The sequence below is a fragment of the Procambarus clarkii genome, chromosome 19 (genome assembly GCF_040958095.1).
Source record: "Procambarus clarkii isolate CNS0578487 chromosome 19, FALCON_Pclarkii_2.0, whole genome shotgun sequence".
NCBI lineage: Eukaryota > Metazoa > Arthropoda > Malacostraca > Decapoda > Cambaridae > Procambarus > Procambarus clarkii.
The window spans coordinates 36,260,079-36,278,008 of NC_091168.1; the positions used below are offsets into that span (position 1 = coordinate 36,260,079).

Here is a 17,930-nt window from a genome sequence, read left to right on the forward strand (position 1 = left end):
TATATCCACCCAATCTCATTCCTATATATGTATAACCTACGCGTGAAACAATCAGGGGATCCTACTGCTGTCTTGTTACACGGTAATTGGATCCACAAATAAACAACCCTGTTACCGAACCAGTATTTACCCAGATCTTTCCTAAATCTAAACTTATCCAATTTATAAATTTACAATGACAAGAACTGGGTTTGGGAGCCCTCAGTAGGCATTGATGCAGCTACCTAGTGGTACGGTGGCAGGATGACCAAACTAGATTTAATTTCTCGCCAGTACTTTCCTATCACATTATAAGAATGTAAGGACATTTGAAAAGATCCTTTGCTACTCCTGTGCCATAAAGTTGTCTTGTATATTGTTGTTTGTGACTCCTGTCTATGAGAAAGGAGTCTTGAGTTAGGAAGTAATTGAATGGTTGTAAAAAATTATCACCATTTCTGTGGGAAGCCCCATCGGCTCCCTAAAGCTATCAGAACTGATATGTGCTATATCCATGACTGGGTCATCAGTCACAGAAGTCGTTATGCCTACCGGGAACCATGAGCCAGAACCTGGCCTCCTCAGAGAAGCAGGGAGCAATGGCCTATGAGCACTTTACATTTAAAGTATGCCCAGAAAGGTAGGCAAATCAAAATAGACCACTGTCTGGTTAACCTGTGCAATCTACATCTGAAAAGATAACAATAACTCCCCTAGAACGAAACCCAACAAGCAACGCTTCATGCAACTAGCGCTCCTGTTTGTTAGCGTTAACCCCCTTCCCCCATACGGGGGTGGGGGGTGGGGGGGGGAGCCGGCTCACTGGAGCCGGCAGCTCACCACTCCAGTTCTTGAACTGATGTGCTGGTGGTCAGATCAGTGACCTCTGGCCTCAAGTTCTTGTTCTGGATTTTTGCCCTGTGTGACTGTTCCAGCTGTGTTGTGTGGTGACCAGGTATCTTAGTGTGCAGGAGCAGCATGTGCCTCGGGTGACCTTTCTTAGGTGCTCCGGGAGTACTGCCCTTGCTTGTCAGGGTTATCTTCTCTGGGGCGTTCGGGAATCACTCCCCATTTGAGGACTTCATCGCTTGTTGTTGTCTTTGCCCTTGGGGTACGTCAGGGGTCTAAGGCTTTCCATCTTGCCCCAGGTAGGGGAGTGTTATTGGCTGGGTGGAATGTACTGTGGATGGTGCAGCTAGCTTTACTTCAACGCAGTGGCCGATATTTCTCTCCGACTGCTAGTTTGTTTGTTGTGTGTCTTCGGGGGTTTTTGTTTTAATTTTCTTTTCATTCTCTGGCGTTCTTGCCTTGTTTAGACAGAGGAGGCCTGCTTAGTGTCTTATTAGGCAAGCCTAGGTTGTGTTGGTAGTCCTCCTCTGTTGCCCCCGTGGTCTCATAGCTGCTATTGGTGATCAGTTTACCAGCTACCTGACAGGGTTCTACCAGCTTAGCTGGCCCCAGTGCCTGGGCTTCCTATAGGGCTAAGTCACCTAGGGGAGGAGCCGTAGGGAGCCGGTCGGCCGAGCGGACAGCACGCGGGACTTGTGATCCTGTGGACCTGGGTTCGATCCCAGGCACCGGCGAGAAACAATGGGCAGAGTTTCTTTCACCCTATGCCCCTGTTACCTAGCAGTAAAATAGGTACCTGGGTGTTAGTCAGCTGTCACGGGCTGCTTCCTGGGGGTGGAGGCCTGGTCGAGGACCGGGCCGCGGGGACACTAAAAGCCCCGAAATCATCTCAAGATAACCTCAAGATAACCACCCTACGGGCCCTGGAAAATCCCTGTGGACTCAGTCGTACAATGGCTACTTCTTCTGAGCCCACTCTCGTCTTGTGCAAAGTCGAAGGTTGTTCGCTGCCCCTGCCTCTAGAAAATGATCATCTGTACTGCCTTCATTATGCTGCCTGTTGGGTTGGAACACCACCGACCTGGAGTCTTGCGTGCCTTATTCCCCGCTTGTACTCCACTTTCCTCATTCCTTGTCTGTTGATCTCGGGGATAAGGCAGTAGCTGTGTTGCATGCTCGATTGTCCTAACTGCAATGAGCCAGGTTGGTTGCCCGGTTGGAGGCCCCAGGGTTACCTCGCTAGGGATTTAGGGACCAGGATTTGGGGGCGTTGGTCGCTTCGACATTGGTTCCTTCTGCACACCTACTTCCTTCCCAAGAGAGGCATGGCTTGCCCTGCTCCTTCCCCCACCTGCTTCTGGCTCCCGAACGTCTGAGGGTTTCGGGGTCGGGGCGGGGTTTTGCTCGGGATGAGGCTTGGTTGGCTGCCTCTTCCGATTTGGGCGCAGAGGTGGTCGAGCTCAATTTTTTTGCCAAGGCTTTTGGGTCAACCCAGCAGACTCCCTTCATGGAAGCTTTTCCCCTGGATGCCGCCTTTTCTTCAGGGGTGGTGGGCGTGGAAGAGGGCTCTGCCCCAGGGGCTTTTGTTGGGGGGTTCCCAGGGCTCCCGGGGGAATCCACTTGGAGCTCTTGGGCTCCTTTTGCCCTTGCTTGGACCCTTGTGTCTTCTGGGCATGGGTTGTTGCTGCAGGGGAGGGGGTTTTTGTCCCCTCCTCCCCTTTCTGAATTACCGTATTTGCCGGCCTATAAGACGCTTTTTCTGGGGGGAGCCCCGTCGGCTCCCCGGAGCTTTACCGGCTGATATGCTAATGTCAGACTTTGGCATCAGTCATGTGTATGGAGTTCTAGGGCCTACCGGGGACCACGAGCCAGAACCTGGCCCCCTCAGAGAGGCAAGGGGAGCAATGGCCTATAGAAACCCCCGTGTGGTTGGAAGCATTCTATGTCTGCCATCGACCGGGTCAAGCATCCAGAAAGGTAAGCATTCCAAAACAAACCCCTATTCTGGTGAAAATTGCTACCTAAGCCGAACTAGTGAATAGAACTCTTCAACAGAAAACACGGAAACTAGTATGACGTCATACGTCACCGCGCCGCTGTCTGCGCAGCTCCCCCCTCCCCGGGAGGGGGAAGGGGGAGCCCCAGACCTCCCACGCCGGCTATCCACCCATCAGTTCTTCGGCTGATGCTATAGGCAATGGTTATGTGCTCCGGCTCCAGTGGTTGTTTCAGCACTGTACCTAGAGTGTGGTGTCTGTTTTCTAGGTGGTGCGTGAGCCGGGTGTGATTCTTCAGTACTCGGGCTGCATGCGCCTAGGGTTCCCTTCCCTAGGTGCCCTGTAAGTACTGCCCTTGGGGCTTGGGGCCACCTTCCACAAGTTCCTTGGGTCCTGCCCCTGCTTGGCCGTTTACCGCTTGGTTTTCGGCCGCTCTTTGTGTGCTCGGGTGTTCTGTCTCCCTTGTTCGCCTTAGAGTAAGGGGCAGTGTTTGCACTGGTGGGGCGCGGGGTACTGTGCAGCTTGTCTTTACCAATCATAGCGGCCGGCTCTGTTCCGCTTGGGTACGCTGTCCTCTTGCGGGGTTTTCTTTTTCTTTTGTTTATATACCTGGTGGGGGGGTCTGCCTTCGTTCTTGCCCCTTGTGTCCCTTGTGTTCTGAGTATTTCTGGTGGTACCCCCTGCTAGGTCCCCGTGAGTGTACACGTCCCGGGGGTTCAGCTCTTAGAAAGTTGTTTGGTAGCTTGGGTGCCGGTTAGCAGTACCCTGCCTGGGATTACCTGAGCGCGAGTCCTCTTAAAGTAAACGCTCGGGACCCTGGGAAACCCCTGGGGGCGCGCGGGTCCGATGGATGTGACCCCAGAGCCCCCCCCTCGCTTCCAGCGAGTTTGAGGGTTGCTCTCACCTTTTGTCTCTGGGTGACTCTCTGTTTTGCCTCCGTCTGCTGCCTGTGGGGTCGGTGACACCTTCGACCCGGTGTCCTGCGAGTTTGGTTGCTCGTTGTGGCTCGGTTACCCAGTTGTGCTAACAAAGCGGGTGCGGGCAGCAGGGGCGTTGCACTTGAGCCTTGGTGGTGGCAACGTTCTCGTGGTTTCCTCCCCGGGAGCCCCGGGGCTGCCCCGTTGTATTTCGTTTTTCCCCTGGTTCACCCTTCCTGCCTGCATCCGGTTCCTTACCGTCTGTAGGTTCAGGGCGGGATGTTTGGTGGTGTTGAGACTCGGGCAGTCTCGGGGAATTCCCCTTCGGGGGTAGTGACGGGGGCATTTGGGCCTGTTCCTCCAGCCGTGTTGTATGAGTCTGCCAGTGGGCTCCCTTCCTTAGTGTTTTCACGGCTGCCCCGGTTTTCTGGTACGGCCGGGGCTTTGGGGGAACGGCTCGGCCCCGGGGCCTGTCGTGTAGGTTCCCGGGGCTGGGGAGGGGCTGACTTGGGGGGCCTTGGCCCCGTTAGACCCCGTGGGGGGTTTTATCCCCCTTTAGGCGGGGCTTGTGGTTACGCGGAGTGGGGTTTTTCCTCCCCACTCGCCGTACGTGCTGTTGGACGTCGGCCCCTCCCCGGGCTCGGTTCCTTGGCCTTTGAGTCGGTTGGTTCCGTCCTGTGGGTGGATGTTTCCTCCCCCGCTTTTTGGGACGGTGTTTTTGTCATGTTTCCCCGTTCGATGGGGTTCTGCGTGACTTTTGATCTCGGGTGCGCCTGCGCCTTCGTGTGCCTTCGGGACTAGTGTTGGCTTCTGTGTTCTCGAGGGTACGGGAAGGTTTTTCGCTACTTCCCGCATTATTGGAACGTCTGTCGGCTCCTAGTACTTGTCGCCCTGTTGGGCTACTTGTCGCCCTGTTGGGCTACTTGTCGCCCTGTTGGGCTACTTGTCGCCCTGTTGGGCTACTTGTCGCCCTGTTGGGCTACTTGTCGCCCTGTTGGGCTACTTGTCGCCCGGTTGGGCTACTTGTCGCCCGGTTGGGCTACTTGTCGCCCGGTTGGGCTACTTGTCGCCCGTTTGGGTTCCCTTTTTTTGGGCTCTTTGCTTCTTTGGCCGGTTTTCTTGTTCCTGCTTCCTCTTTTGGCTCTTTTTCTCGTGCAATAGTCCTGGCTGGCGCCTTCCCGCAGGGAGGGTGTGCGGTTCGGCCAGCGTGTTATGCGCATGCGCCGTGGAGTTTGTTTTGGTCTGGGCGATGGTTCAGTGCTGGGGTTTTGCGCCCTTTTTTGCTACAGTGCTTCGCCTCTCGTTCTTCTCCCTGGCTGCGGTATGTGCCCCTTTGCGCCAGGGGTGTCCTGGTTCCCAGTTGTGGGGAGGACACCGCGGTTTTCTGTGTCATGGGTGTGGACCGCCTCCTTCGCCTCTCCCTGTTCTCCTGCGGGTCCGGCTCTGGCGTCTTCACCTGGCGGTGCTCCCAAGTTCTTCTGGGCACGGTTGAGTCGTGTCAAGTTCGAGCCACCATTCGCCAGGTGAGTTTCTGCGGTCTGGCGTCTTTTGGCCGGGCGCTGGATGCGGCGGTGTTCATATACCTGTCTTTATTTAGGTATAATTTTGTACGACTGAGACCGTTCGCACACCAGTGACTGTCCCTTTATCACCCCTTCCTGTCCCCCTCCTGTGCATGTCCAACCCATGCTACAGTCGTTCAGGGGACCCTCCTTTTTTAATGTTGTGAGGTGTGGGGGTTGTAGGGTTGGTTCTGTACTCACCTGGTGAGGCTCCTGGCTGTGCTTGCAGGATTTGAGCTCTGGCTCTTGGGTCCCGCCTATCTGGTAGAACTTGCGGGATAGTACCAGTGGAGTGCAGTGGTGCTATTGGCACTTTTGGGGAACACTGTATTACCATCAGTGGTCTGTGCTTGTTACACGACCTACTTGCGAGCATAAGCCTTCTTACTGGTTCGTCCGTGGACTTCCAGGGCGCACTGGCCTGTTTTCGTATGGCAGTTCCGGCCCGTCCTGGTTGTGGGGGTATGTGGGCCGGTGGACTGCTCCTAGCAGCTGCCTGGTGGGCCATCCTCTGGCCGGTCTGGCCTGACCTTGGGCCGGGCTTGAGGTGTAAAAGAGCTCCCAGTACCTCATCCAGCAGGTATCGAGCGGGGTTTCTCCGCCGTCGGTCGCCTGGTGCAGGTTTCTGGGCCTGCAGGGTTTTGTCGTGTCTCCGTTGGCCCTGTCTGGGGTCTGCCTGCTCCGTTCTCTGCCTTTGCAGAGGGGAGTTGCTATTTACATGTTGCATGTTGCAGTGGTGCCTGTTGCTGCTGCTGCTGCACGTGAGCATTGGTACCGTGTTTCACGGTGGCGTGTCCTTGTTCCTGTGTCCGGTTGTGGAGTGGCGCTTTGCTGCCGTTTTGTGCCTGGGGATTGCGTGGGGTTTTTGTCCCTGCCTGATTGTCCACCCCTGGTTGTTCTCCTGGTTTTTTTTTTTTTTTTTTTTTGTGCTTCTGCTCTTTCTTCCTGCCTCTTCTGCAGCAGGAATGTTCTGCGTGTGTTCTTAGGCGTTGGTCAGCCTGTGTCCTGTGATGTGCTTCTTTGTCTCGGTCTGTTGCAGTTGTTCGGGCCCCTTGGTTCGGGTCCTGTTCTGGCGGCGACCCTTCCGCCTTCTTTGGTTTTCCTAGCTTGCCCTGCCGGTTGTTGTTGTTGTTTTATTTTTTTTGGGGGGGTTCTTGCGATGTCTCGCGTCGGACCCGTCGTTTCTGAACTCCTGGCGGGCTTGCATGCTTCGGAGTTTTTCTGTTCGGCAGACGTTCCATCTCCTTGTGCCGCCTGGGTTTCGGTGGTCGCGCCCGAGATCTTCTCGCGGCTCCGCCTTTTTCCTGGGCTCGGGGGGGCCTTGTCGGGGCTGCTTATGTTCTGCCTCGTGGTCTCGCCTCCGGTTGGTGGTCGGGTGGCTTCGTGGTAGGTGTCCCACCTGCGTGCTTCTTGGCGGCAGTATGGGGTATTTTGGCGGTCCTTCCTTTTCCTGTCCCTTCTTCGGTGGGTCCTTCTTGTTGGCTTGGTTTACTCTCGGCTTGGTTTTCTAGTGGGGGTTGGGGGCCGTCGTCTTGCCACATACTGTCGCCTCTTTTCGTGCGGCGCAGGCGGAGCCGCTTCAGCTTGCTTTCGGTCTTGGTGTTGCTTCTGCACCGTTAGTCAGCTGTCTTGTGCGTCATTTCACCTCCGGCCTGTTCGTGCGCCGCTTGCACCATCCTGGTCTCTGGTCAGCGTGCTCTGTCTTCTCCTCGGTTGGTAGTGCCCCTTCGGTTCCGGTGTGTTTTTTCGTCGGCTCTTTCCTTTGGGCCTTTGCCTCTGGGGGTCGGTTCGCTGTGTTTTCTTGCTCCTTCGGTTTTAGCGTTTTGGTTGTTTGATGGCAGCAGTCTCCATCTTTTCTGGCGCGGGGTGGGGCTGCTGCATTCTGGAGGGGTCCAGGGTTTGTTGGTGCTTTGTTGGTCGGGCCGGGGGTGTGTCGTTTTTGTGTTCAGTGGCGGCCCTCTGCTGTTGTTTGCGTGCCACGGCGTTTGGGTCCGGAGCGCGTTTTGCGTTGATCCGGTTCTGTTCTTCCCGGTTCGCGGGTGATGGTGTCCCGGGTGGTCAGCCGTGTTCTTGTGGCTAAGCTGCCTGTGTTCTTCCCTCATGCCTGTGGCGTTCGTGGCTTCGCTGCTCTCGCTGCCGTCTGGGCGACGTGGCCTTGCAGTCTTTCGGGCATGGATTTTTGGTGTTCGTGCAGGGGCCTTGCTGCTCGTGGTTCTCGTGTTGTTCCCGGGATTTTCGGGGCTGTGGCGCCTTGGGTTGGCGTTTGCTGCCGGTTGTCTCGCCTCCTTGGGGGGTGCGTGGTGTCCGCCTCCCGGTTTTGTCCCTTTGACCTTCCTCTGTGGGTAGTTAGCTCCGGGGAGCCGACGGGGCTCCCCCCAGAAAACCAGCGTTGAATGTAATGAAACGCCATTTTCTGGGTGAGACCCGGAGGCTCCCCGGCAACCCTCCCTCCCTCCGGTCGGCGTTTTTCGCGTGTTTTGACATCCAGCCTCAGAACTGATGGGTGGATAGCCGGCGTGGGAGGTCTGGGGCTCCCCCTTCCCCCTCCCGGGGAGGGGGGAGCTGCGCAGACAGCGGCGCGGTGACGTATGACGTCATACTAGTTTCCGTGTTTTCTGTTGAAGAGTTCTATTCACTAGTTCGGCTTAGGTAGCAATTTTCACCAGAATAGGGGTTTGTTTTGGAATGCTTACCTTTCTGGATGCTTGACCCGGTCGATGGCAGACATAGAATGCTTCCAACCACACGGGGGTTTCTATAGGCCATTGCTCCCCTTGCCTCTCTGAGGGGGCCAGGTTCTGGCTCGTGGTCCCCGGTAGGCCCTAGAACTCCATACACATGACTGATGCCAAAGTCTGACATTAGCATATCAGCCGGTAAAGCTCCGGGGAGCCTCCGGGTCTCACCCAGAAAATGGCGTTTCATTACATTCAACGCTGGTTTTTTATTTTTAAATGTATAAAAAAATTGCCTGCATCTAATGCGCCCATATTACAGATGTGAGACTGAGCGCCATAGGCTAGGAAGCCGGACGAGCATACTGGGTAAGTTTGCTAGACACAAAAATCGTTGTTGATAAAATATTGAAAACAAGCCGAGTTATCACAGTCTGTTATCACAAACTTCTGAAAAATTGCTTACGATATATGTTGGCAGCTATGAAGGAAGCTCACATCATCTCGCCACCTTACCCAGCATTCATAACCCACACTTTCTATATGGTATACATTATATAACGACTGTGTTACCTTTAACCAATGGACTGCACCAACCGGCAATTGCCATTCGCTGATTACTGCGCCAACCGGCAAAAGTATTTTTTATTTTTGGTACACGGTTGAAACGCGCTCGCGGTAGATTGGGTTCGAAATGAACTCTTAGGACCTCCAGAGAGAAGCAGCTATCTTGGAAAAAAAATCCCAGAATGCCCTTGGACTACTGGCTGGGTTAGTACTGAGTGAGCAACCATGGGTGGTGCACGTGCCTCTGGCTCCCAAACACCTGTCCGACGCGGTGTTGAAAGATCGCGCTCTGTCGGTGAAATTCAGACCTTATTGTTTGAAGAACATAAGAGTCATGACATTGGTGAAGCTAAGCGCAATAAGGACCTAACACAAAGGTCGGATGCAAGTGATACAGCACCTATGAGGACGATATAGCGAGCGTATCCAGTTGTAGCTCTGAGCGCCACCCTTGCCCACCTATGCCATCTCCAATTTATATAGATGATGCATAGATGAATCGTTTTCTGGGTTCAGTGATGATGCATCTGATACAAGTAGCATAGATGAACAGTGTTAGCGGCTTCCATGATGGTGTTTTCCATAGATATTTTCAAGAACAGCTGAATCTTTTCCAGAATGCCTGAATCTCTTTCAGATTGATTGACACTTTTCGAGGTTGTCTGAATCTCTTCCAGAGTGGGGACTTTACAAAGCGATCTTTTCAAGGCAACCTTCCAAATTGATCTTTTCCTATAATCTTTTCAAGACTACCTTATGCTTCACAAGCTTAGCTACATACCAACTACAAGTACTAAAGCCTAGGGTGTACGTGAGTGCGTTATTTGTAAGCACACAGAACGAAGAAACTGGAATCGAAACTCAATCTGTACCTGGTGCAATGAGAGCGAAGTCGCGCTGTGTATCATGGACTACTTCGTTGATTATTACTCACTTCCGAAGTACTTAGTGTGTAATACAGTGTGTTACTGTGTAAATAGTATGTGAAACTGTACATATTGTAATTTTAGTAAATTTTTAACAAGTAATATTGCGACAATAAACATTTATTGTGGACACATTGCTGACACATGTATCACAGTTCCATGGAACATTATGAACGTTCTACTGTATTACATATTTTAAAGGACACAAATATGCATCATATACGGTAAAAAAAAAAACAATAAAACCGCATTGGAAATACGTAGAACAAATAATTGAAAATATATTTGTGGCAACTCGCGGTGCTTGAATGGCCCACGCGACCATGTCTGGGAGCTTCACACACGGGCGACCAGCTCCTGATGACGTCACAGCGCACCTTGTCCACGTTCCCACAGCCAAAGTAGGTGGAATTTGGTCTTTATTTTTACATAGATATGTTCAGGGAAGGGAATTTATCATCTTACAAACAAAAAAGAATTTTTTGGGAACACTTGATGTCATGTGTACAGGGGGAATGTCACAATAAACTCGGCGAATCACAGTGTTTAAGAAACATTATTCATTATGTAAATGAAAAATGCTCCTAGAAATTTGAAAGAAATGTTCAACTTTCATCTGCCTGTCAGCCATTTGCAATGAATAAATGACAACAAAACTAGAGCACTGTGATGGTGCACCACCACCGGGTGGCCTGATGCGGCAACATAAAACATCACAGCCAAAAATATATGTTTAACAACCTGTATAACAATTTTCATGCCCAAAATATTATCAACCATACAGCTGATCTTAGAGGAGGTAAGAGTTGTGGTACAAAATCCACTTTAAAATATCTTTCAATAAATGTATGATGAAACATACTAAAATAGTTTTTCCACAAAATATCCATGTAAAATAGGGGTGCGTCCTATGCGAGAGTGCGTCTTTACGCTGGCAAATATGGTAATATTACTGTATATGCTGGCATGATTTATTATGCACCTCACATCGAGCGTATCTATCTTTTGCTTGGATGTTTTGTCCTGGTGAAAAAAAAATATATATTGTATACTGTATTAATATAACAACATTTTCGTCTGGTTCATCATATGTTTATTGCACGTTATTTTCCAGTGCTTTTGGTTCCCCTGTTCGTCCCTCCTCTCAGATCAGCAGTTTCGTAGTTTATATTTTTGGCAAGAATTTTGCTATACAGTTTGAGTTGCCACGATTGGCCTCTAGAGTGGTGCTTCGATTGCGGTGCACCATCCCACAACTGTGATTTGTTGTTACCCACTCTTTGCGTATGGTGGCCGGGCGGTTGAAAGTTTATCATTCCTTTCCCGCTTTTTGGGGTGTTCTTCATTTGGTTAATGTGCTCTTGTTCTTACCAGTGACTCAGTCATTCACTTTTGTGTGACATGTCTCAGGTGTGGGTTATGTCTGCTATGAAAGGGGTGGGGAGGTACATGAATTGGTGTATGTTTCCCTTATCACTGCCGAGGTGTCATCAGTACTGTAGTATGGTAAATAAGTATTCGCCTCGCTATACTCTTCTAGTTGTGCTGGTGGGGCTTGTGCTTCGGCTCTTTGTGCCCTCCTCTCATCCATCATTCTACTGGTGTAGAATGTAGAATTCTTGAGCTCCTGCATTTCTATGTTTGCAGCCTTCACCTCATCACTGCCTCCTGCATTCCCTTTCCTTACTACTCTGCCTCTAGACAAGTTCTTTTTAATGTTTCTGCGGCTCCTTTGAGTACTCGGTTTCCACCTGTGTCCCATTATGGGTATACCAATCGTATTGATTCATCCATCTTTTTTTTACCCTGTCTGTTTCCCTGAGGAGTTGTGGATGGTGGTCATGTCTCCTAGTCTTGTGTTTCCGAAGCAGTCTTCTCTTGTATACGAGACTGTGGTACTTCTTTGTTATTACCTCAGTCTTGTGTTCACAAACTGGTCATTGGCTTGTTTTCATTATTTTATTATGGGCACCGATTTTGTGCCTAGCGACCTTGCCCTGTATGCTCGACTAGTTCCCAAGCCTATAACCCTTGGTATCCTGTCTGTATTATGGCCGTTTCAGCCATGGGGCTCATTTTTATCCCCCCCCCCCTCAAAAAAATAACATTGTGCGTCTTATCTGCTGGTATTTAATTATCTGCCAGCAAATGCGGTAGGTAGGGCTTTCTCCCAGATTCGTTTCTGGGTACTCTAGGGTTCCTCGGATTCGTCTTTTTGAAGATTTTCTTCCTCTTGTCTTCTGGTTACGGAGGTTCGTGAGGTTTTTGCACAACTCCTGTGAGACCCGGTTTACACCTCTACACCTCTGCATTGGATATGGTTTTGTTTGAGTTCAGTTCATCTTACACTGATCGGGTGCATTTCGAGGTTCTGGTGCCTTCCTGGCTGGCAGCCTGCCTCGATAGCTGGTCTGCTTGTCTGCACGCCGTGGTTCTAGTTCTTTCCCAGCTTGCCTGATTTGGGTTCCTGGTAACTTGGCAGAAGTCCCAGTTGGTTCCGTCCTGGCTTCTAGCTTGACTGGGCCTAGTGTGGGATTCTCAGACTGCATTCGTTTCTCTCCCTCCTGTGGCTGTGCTTCGGTTGCAGTCCTGGCTTGAGTTTTTTTTTAAGGGGTCCCAGGACCCTTGACGGTTGCTTGAGCAGCTGTGCAGGAGCCTGAACTTTTGTCCTGCTGGTTTATCCGCTGGGCTGGGCATGGGTTCGGAGGCTGTTCTGGTATCTTTGGAGCGGCTTCTTTAGCAGCTCTCGAGATCGTTGGGTTCGTTCCCCAGTGTCCTTGCATTGGTTGCTGCATATCCGGCTTCCTCTTCAGGTTTTTGGGGTTTGGTGCTATGGCGCCTTCCTCTCCCCCTTGCTTGATGTGTTCATGGACGCCTCATCTCTCGGTTGGGGCTTTGTGACCAGTGCTCAACAGGCCGGCTGGATAGGGGAGTTGGGCACCGTCTTTCCTTAGAGCTCACAGCACAGTGCAGGTGTTTGTGGCTGTGTGGCAGGCTCAAGCAACTGATCCGGCTTCCTCGGGCTCATTTTTCTTTGGTTATATATTTAGCTTGGCAACATTATTAGGATCGTAAGAGCTATAAAAATACTTATTTTAGAAATGATTTATTAATTTTATTATTTCGAGGCCGTAGGTCACTGAACTGTAGTAACGAATTCGAGAAAAAGTACATGGTGCTGTATGTACAGGGAATAGACCAGTCCACCTGCACTAGAGTTGTTTTGAAAGCTAGAGCCAATAACATAAATAATTTCTCAAATAGCAAATGTCTATCATCTTACAGTATATTTTTTGTTTTAGTTAGTTTAGAAATATAATTAGGATAATAAAGAGCCATTAAAATACCGGTTTTAGAAATGATTTATTAATCTGAAACATTCAAAGTCATGGGTCATTGAATTATGACGACACAACCGAAGGAAAACCAAGTGAGGTTAAGAGTACAGTATTCCCTTATCTGTCCACCCTTACTCAGCTTGTTTCATCACAGAAAATGTCTATAAGATGATTTCAACACATGTAGTTAGCTGTTCATGCTGCAGCCTTTACATTAATTTACAAAGATACGTGTGCCACAAATCAGTGAACGAAAATCATGTAGACTCGGTCTTTCACTTGTGTGGATCACTCTGGCTGGTGTTTAGTTAATATGGTTCATTTGTTGCGTGGATCACTCTGACTGGTGTTTAGTAAATATGGTTCACTTGTTGTGCGGATCAGTCTGGCTGGTGTTTGGTTAATATGGTTCATGTGTTGTGTGGTCCACTTGTCCATTTGTGTGATCCAACTTGTCATATGAAACAATTATTAATTGTAACCTGTGATAGAATGGGTCACCCCCTGTTACCCCCCTTTTCCCTATGGGGTGGTAATGCTAACTACCGGGAGTGCTAGTTGTATGAAGTGTTGCTAGTTGGGTTTCTTGCTAAGGGAGTTATTTTTTATCCTTTTGGATGTAGATTGCACAGGTTAACCAGACAGTGGTCTGTTTTGATTCACCTGTCTGGGTCCTTTCCTGGTTGGTTATCTTGAGGTTATCTCGAGATGATTTCGGGGCTTTAGTGTCCCCGCGGACCGGTCCTTGACCAGGCCTCCACCCCCAGGAAGCAGCCCGTGACAGCTGACTAACACCCAGGTACCTATTTTACTGCTAGGTAACAGGGGCATAGGGTGAAAGAAATCTCTGCCCATTGGTTGGTGGCAATTATGACATACTTTTAAAAGTAAAGTTCTCATAGGACATTGCTCCCTGCGCCTCTCTGAGGGGACCAGGTTCTGGCTTGTGGGGTCCGGTAGGTATAAGGACTCCTGTGACTGATGACCACAAACTAATATAGCACATATCAGTTTGGATAGCTTCAGGGAGCCTTTGGGGCTCACCCAGAAAATGGCGTCTCATTACATTCAATGCTGGTTTTTTTCTTAAACAGTTTTACTTCTTTTTCAGGTTTAAATGTCGTAGGTGTGTGAATGGCATCCAGGTAAAGCTGCCCCCCGAGGATGCAGACTGTAATTGTGATTTGTCACTGTGGCATCACTGCCAAGATAAAAAAGGATTAGAGGATCCTATATTACGACAGTGTTGGCCATCTGGCATCTCTTTTGTCTTCTACCAAAGATCACATGAACAAAAGAAAGTACCTTAGTTATGTAGTCAAACCTGCATTGGTAATTTTTTCTAGTGCTCCTTCAGAAACATTTACATCTCAAAAGCAATTAACATTCCTAGGTAGCTTCCACATGAGATCATCCTGTCAAGGATAATTTTATTGATATACTGTAGTGTGGCTTCAAACTGATTGTACACATTCCAAGGAAGAACATTTTGCAGAGTGTAGTTCTCTAGAATGTGACTGAAAATTAAACACCCAACCCACACATATGAAAAGAAAGGAAAGTGACAACATTTTGATCCATCCTGGTCCTTATTTTACCTGACTTGATTAGGGTCCATGATGAATGGAAACATCATTTCTTTCCTTTCTCTTCACGTGTCTGGATTGGGTGTCCAAAGAACACTGTATTTATTAATGAATTAAATCTCTTATTTATATGTTAAATAATTTAGGGGGGAAACAAGGGTTTGTGTCATACATGTTCAAAGCATTCACCGCTAGCGTCTAGGCATGGGTGACACATCTTTGAGCGAAGGTTTATGAAGTGATAGGTGCACCAGATTGCTCGGTTTCACACACCTATATTCTAGGATTGTAGCTGATTTTGTACTTTTACTGTCTTTTGGTAACTCTACAAGTAAAATTTCAAAATTAGCCTCTTTTTTTTATTATTATTATCTTGCTTTCATGTGTTAGAAAGAATATACTATATTGCCTTGTAAATATATATTAGTTGTTGGTTCCCATTACTCATTCATCATTATTATTATTGCCACTTATTGCCAGATAATGAATGATGAATCATTCAAATGGTTCCTCATTCAACAAGTTAGCAGCATTGCCATTATAAAAGTGTGGCAGTAGTAGATTTATAATGCAATTATTCTGCAGTCAAAACAGACCTTTTAGTTTCGTAATTTTCCTTCAGCAGCTTGACGTTAAAGTTCATTTTTCATTCTCTTATTCTTTCCATTAGTCTCAAAATATTATATATATTTTTTTTACTGTATAGTTTTGTATCAGAATCAGATCTCTGAGAATGTCTTATTTTGTCATTTTGTCATGTAGCTTATGAATGTAAATACTGTATAGTACTCTTTATTTATTTACGTGATAAACAAATATATATTAGTGGGAACACAATGAATTAAAAAAAAAGTATGATATATCCAAATATTGAGGTCTGAAAATATTCAGGGACACAGGTTTGGTCCCATCAAACCGGAAATTCCCCAGGGTCACGTAGTCGATAATGGGTGTGCATGTGGAGTTCAGGGGCCAGATTCACGAAAGCACTTACGCAAGCACTTACGAACGTGTACATCTTTCCTCAATCATTGACGGCTTTGGTTACATTTATTAAACAGTTTACGAGCATGAAAACTTGCCAATCAACTGTTGTTATTGTTATAAACAGCCTCCTGGTGCTTCGGAGCTCATTGACTGTTTAATAATTGGAAACAAAGCCGCCAAAGACTGAGAAAAGATGTACAGGTTTGTAAGTCCTTGCTTAAGTGCTTTCGTGAATCTGGCCCCAGGGACGCAGGTTTGATTCCATCATATGGCCTCAATATTTTCTTATTAGGGTGGAACTTTTGTAAGTATGTGCTATACTTAATTGGGTTAGTATTTTATTTTTTGTTTCCCAATGTACAAGTTTATAAATTTTTTGGTTTTCTCTTCTTCCTACCTTAAAATTAAAGTGCTGCAAGGAATAATTTGTGCGGGACATCACAAACATTTCTTAGTTACTGATGCTTTTGGGTTGTATACAAATTGAGTGCTCAAAAGCATGCAGTGTTCATAGTGCAGATATGTATCTTATTTTTAATAAATATACTCAACAATTTAGTGTATAATTTTTTTTAGATGATACCATAGGGCCAGTTTCTAATTTTGTTGTCAAGACATTTAATGGCTTAGCAAGTCAAACGTAATATGTTACGAGAAAAATGTTAAGTAAAAACAGTAAGTAATCATATATTTAATGCCGGCAAGGGCTTATATCTTACATAGGGTAATACATTGAGCATAGGGCCACATACAACCATCAGTATGGAATCTTCTCTATAACATCAACTTGAGGGTTACGAGAACGGGGTGATAAAGGCGTTATGCCATATGTAAGGAACTGATAAAACTCCAAAAATGCATGATTGTGTGTCAGATGATTGTATCATCCAACCAGGAACATTGTCAAGTCTCATAGTGATCATGTTTTGAGAGAAATGATAATCCATGGTTATAATTTTATTTATCATATTTAGATGTTTCATGTAACTTTCAGCTATGAGGTGTGTGATGCTCGGGGTGTAATTTTCAGTGTCGGCTTAGGACTAAAGTTAGCATTGCCCTCTGAAACGGGCTACGTAATCTTGTCGTGTGTGCAAGCACATACGCAGAATGCTTGTTGTCTCTATGTAGAAAATATCGTGTTTATATTCTCTTTAGAGACTTATTTCCCTATAGTCCACCTGTAGTGGGTTCCGAGAGCACTTATACTTTTCAGGCCCAGCCTGGAGCCAGGCTTGTGAAAACTTGATCTAAGAGACTGTTGCTTGGAGTGTAACAAAATAACATTACAACCTAGCTGATCTGTACTTCCTGCAGGAACTTGGCCAATTGTCTCTTGAAAAATTTGACATGTGTCTAAGCAATATTTTGTACATTTGGAGGTAGGAGGTTGAAGGAGGGCCATGGACCTCTGATGTTCATGAAGTGTTCTCAGATTATGCCAATTGTACCTCTATTCTTCACTGGGCCTATTCTGCACTTTCTACCTATCTTCTCCAGTAAGTTTTACTTTATTGTGCATATTTTGGATGTGCCATTTTTGTATATGAATTAATTATGTGATATCCCTCTTTTTCACCTTATCAGTGCAAATCAATTTACATTTCATGTGTTTTGAGACAGTCCAAGAAATTCAGATGCCTTACTGTGACTGTATGCCTTATGTACTCTGAAATCTTATTTCAGAAATCTCTCTTGTTTTGAAAGGGGAAGTGACTACCGATCAGTACTGTCACATATCCCTATACCTCACACCTCCCTTCACACCCATGTACAGCATTACCATGAAGGGAATTCTATCTTGTTTGTAGTCTCTGTGAAGGGACTTCCATTGTGTTTGTATAGAGCATCCTCACTCTCCTGTTTCTTTTATTTCCTCTTTGTCAGTGTACTGATCAACTATTGAAACATATTGATCAATGATGAATACATTTGTTATTATTTGTTCTCAAGTGAATTTGATTTAATGTGTTTACACACACAACTCAAGTAGACCGACATGAGCTGTATCGTCATTATTTCGGAGACTAATAATAATTTAATAATAATTTATTATTTTCTGTCATGAGACTGATAGTGCTCATGTCAATCCACTAGAGTTTGTGTGTGTGTGTGTGTAATTACCCAAGTATAATTACCTAAGTGTAGTTACAGGATGAGAGCTACGCTCGTGGTGTCCCGTCTTCCCAGCACTCTTTGTCATATAACGCTTTGAAACCACTGACGGTCTTGGCCTCCACCACCTTCTCACCTAACTTGTTCCAGCCGTCTACCACTCTGTTTGCGAAAGTGAATTTTCTTATATTTCTTTGGCATCTGTGTTTAGCTAGTTTAAATCTATGACCTCTTATTCTTAAAGTTCCAGGTCTCAGGAAATCTTCCCTATCGATTTTATCAATTCCTGTTACTATTTTGTATGTAGTGATCATATCACCTCTTTTTCTTCTGTCTTCTAGTTTTGGCATATTTAATGCCTCTAACCTCTCCTTGTAGCTCTTGCTCTTCAGTTCTGGGAGCCACTTAGTAGCATGTTTTTGCACCTTTTCC

The 17,930-nt window shown here is 47.4% G+C and overlaps 1 protein-coding gene across 2 annotated transcripts in view; it reads left to right on the forward strand.

Moving 5' to 3' along the window:
- Positions 1–15,327, forward strand: part of okr (DNA repair and recombination protein RAD54-like okr) — a 43,240-nt gene extending 27,913 nt beyond the window's left edge. Inside the window, exon 14 of one of the 2 annotated variants that reach the window (XM_069327292.1) lies at positions 13,922–15,327. In XM_069327292.1, coding sequence (XP_069183393.1) covers positions 13,922–14,120 — 199 coding nt within the window. In that variant the 3' untranslated portion in view covers positions 14,121–15,327. The remainder of the gene's footprint in view (positions 1–13,921) is intronic. The other variant, XM_069327293.1, reaches the window with a different exon arrangement.
- The last annotated feature ends 2,603 nt before the right edge of the window (positions 15,328–17,930 follow it).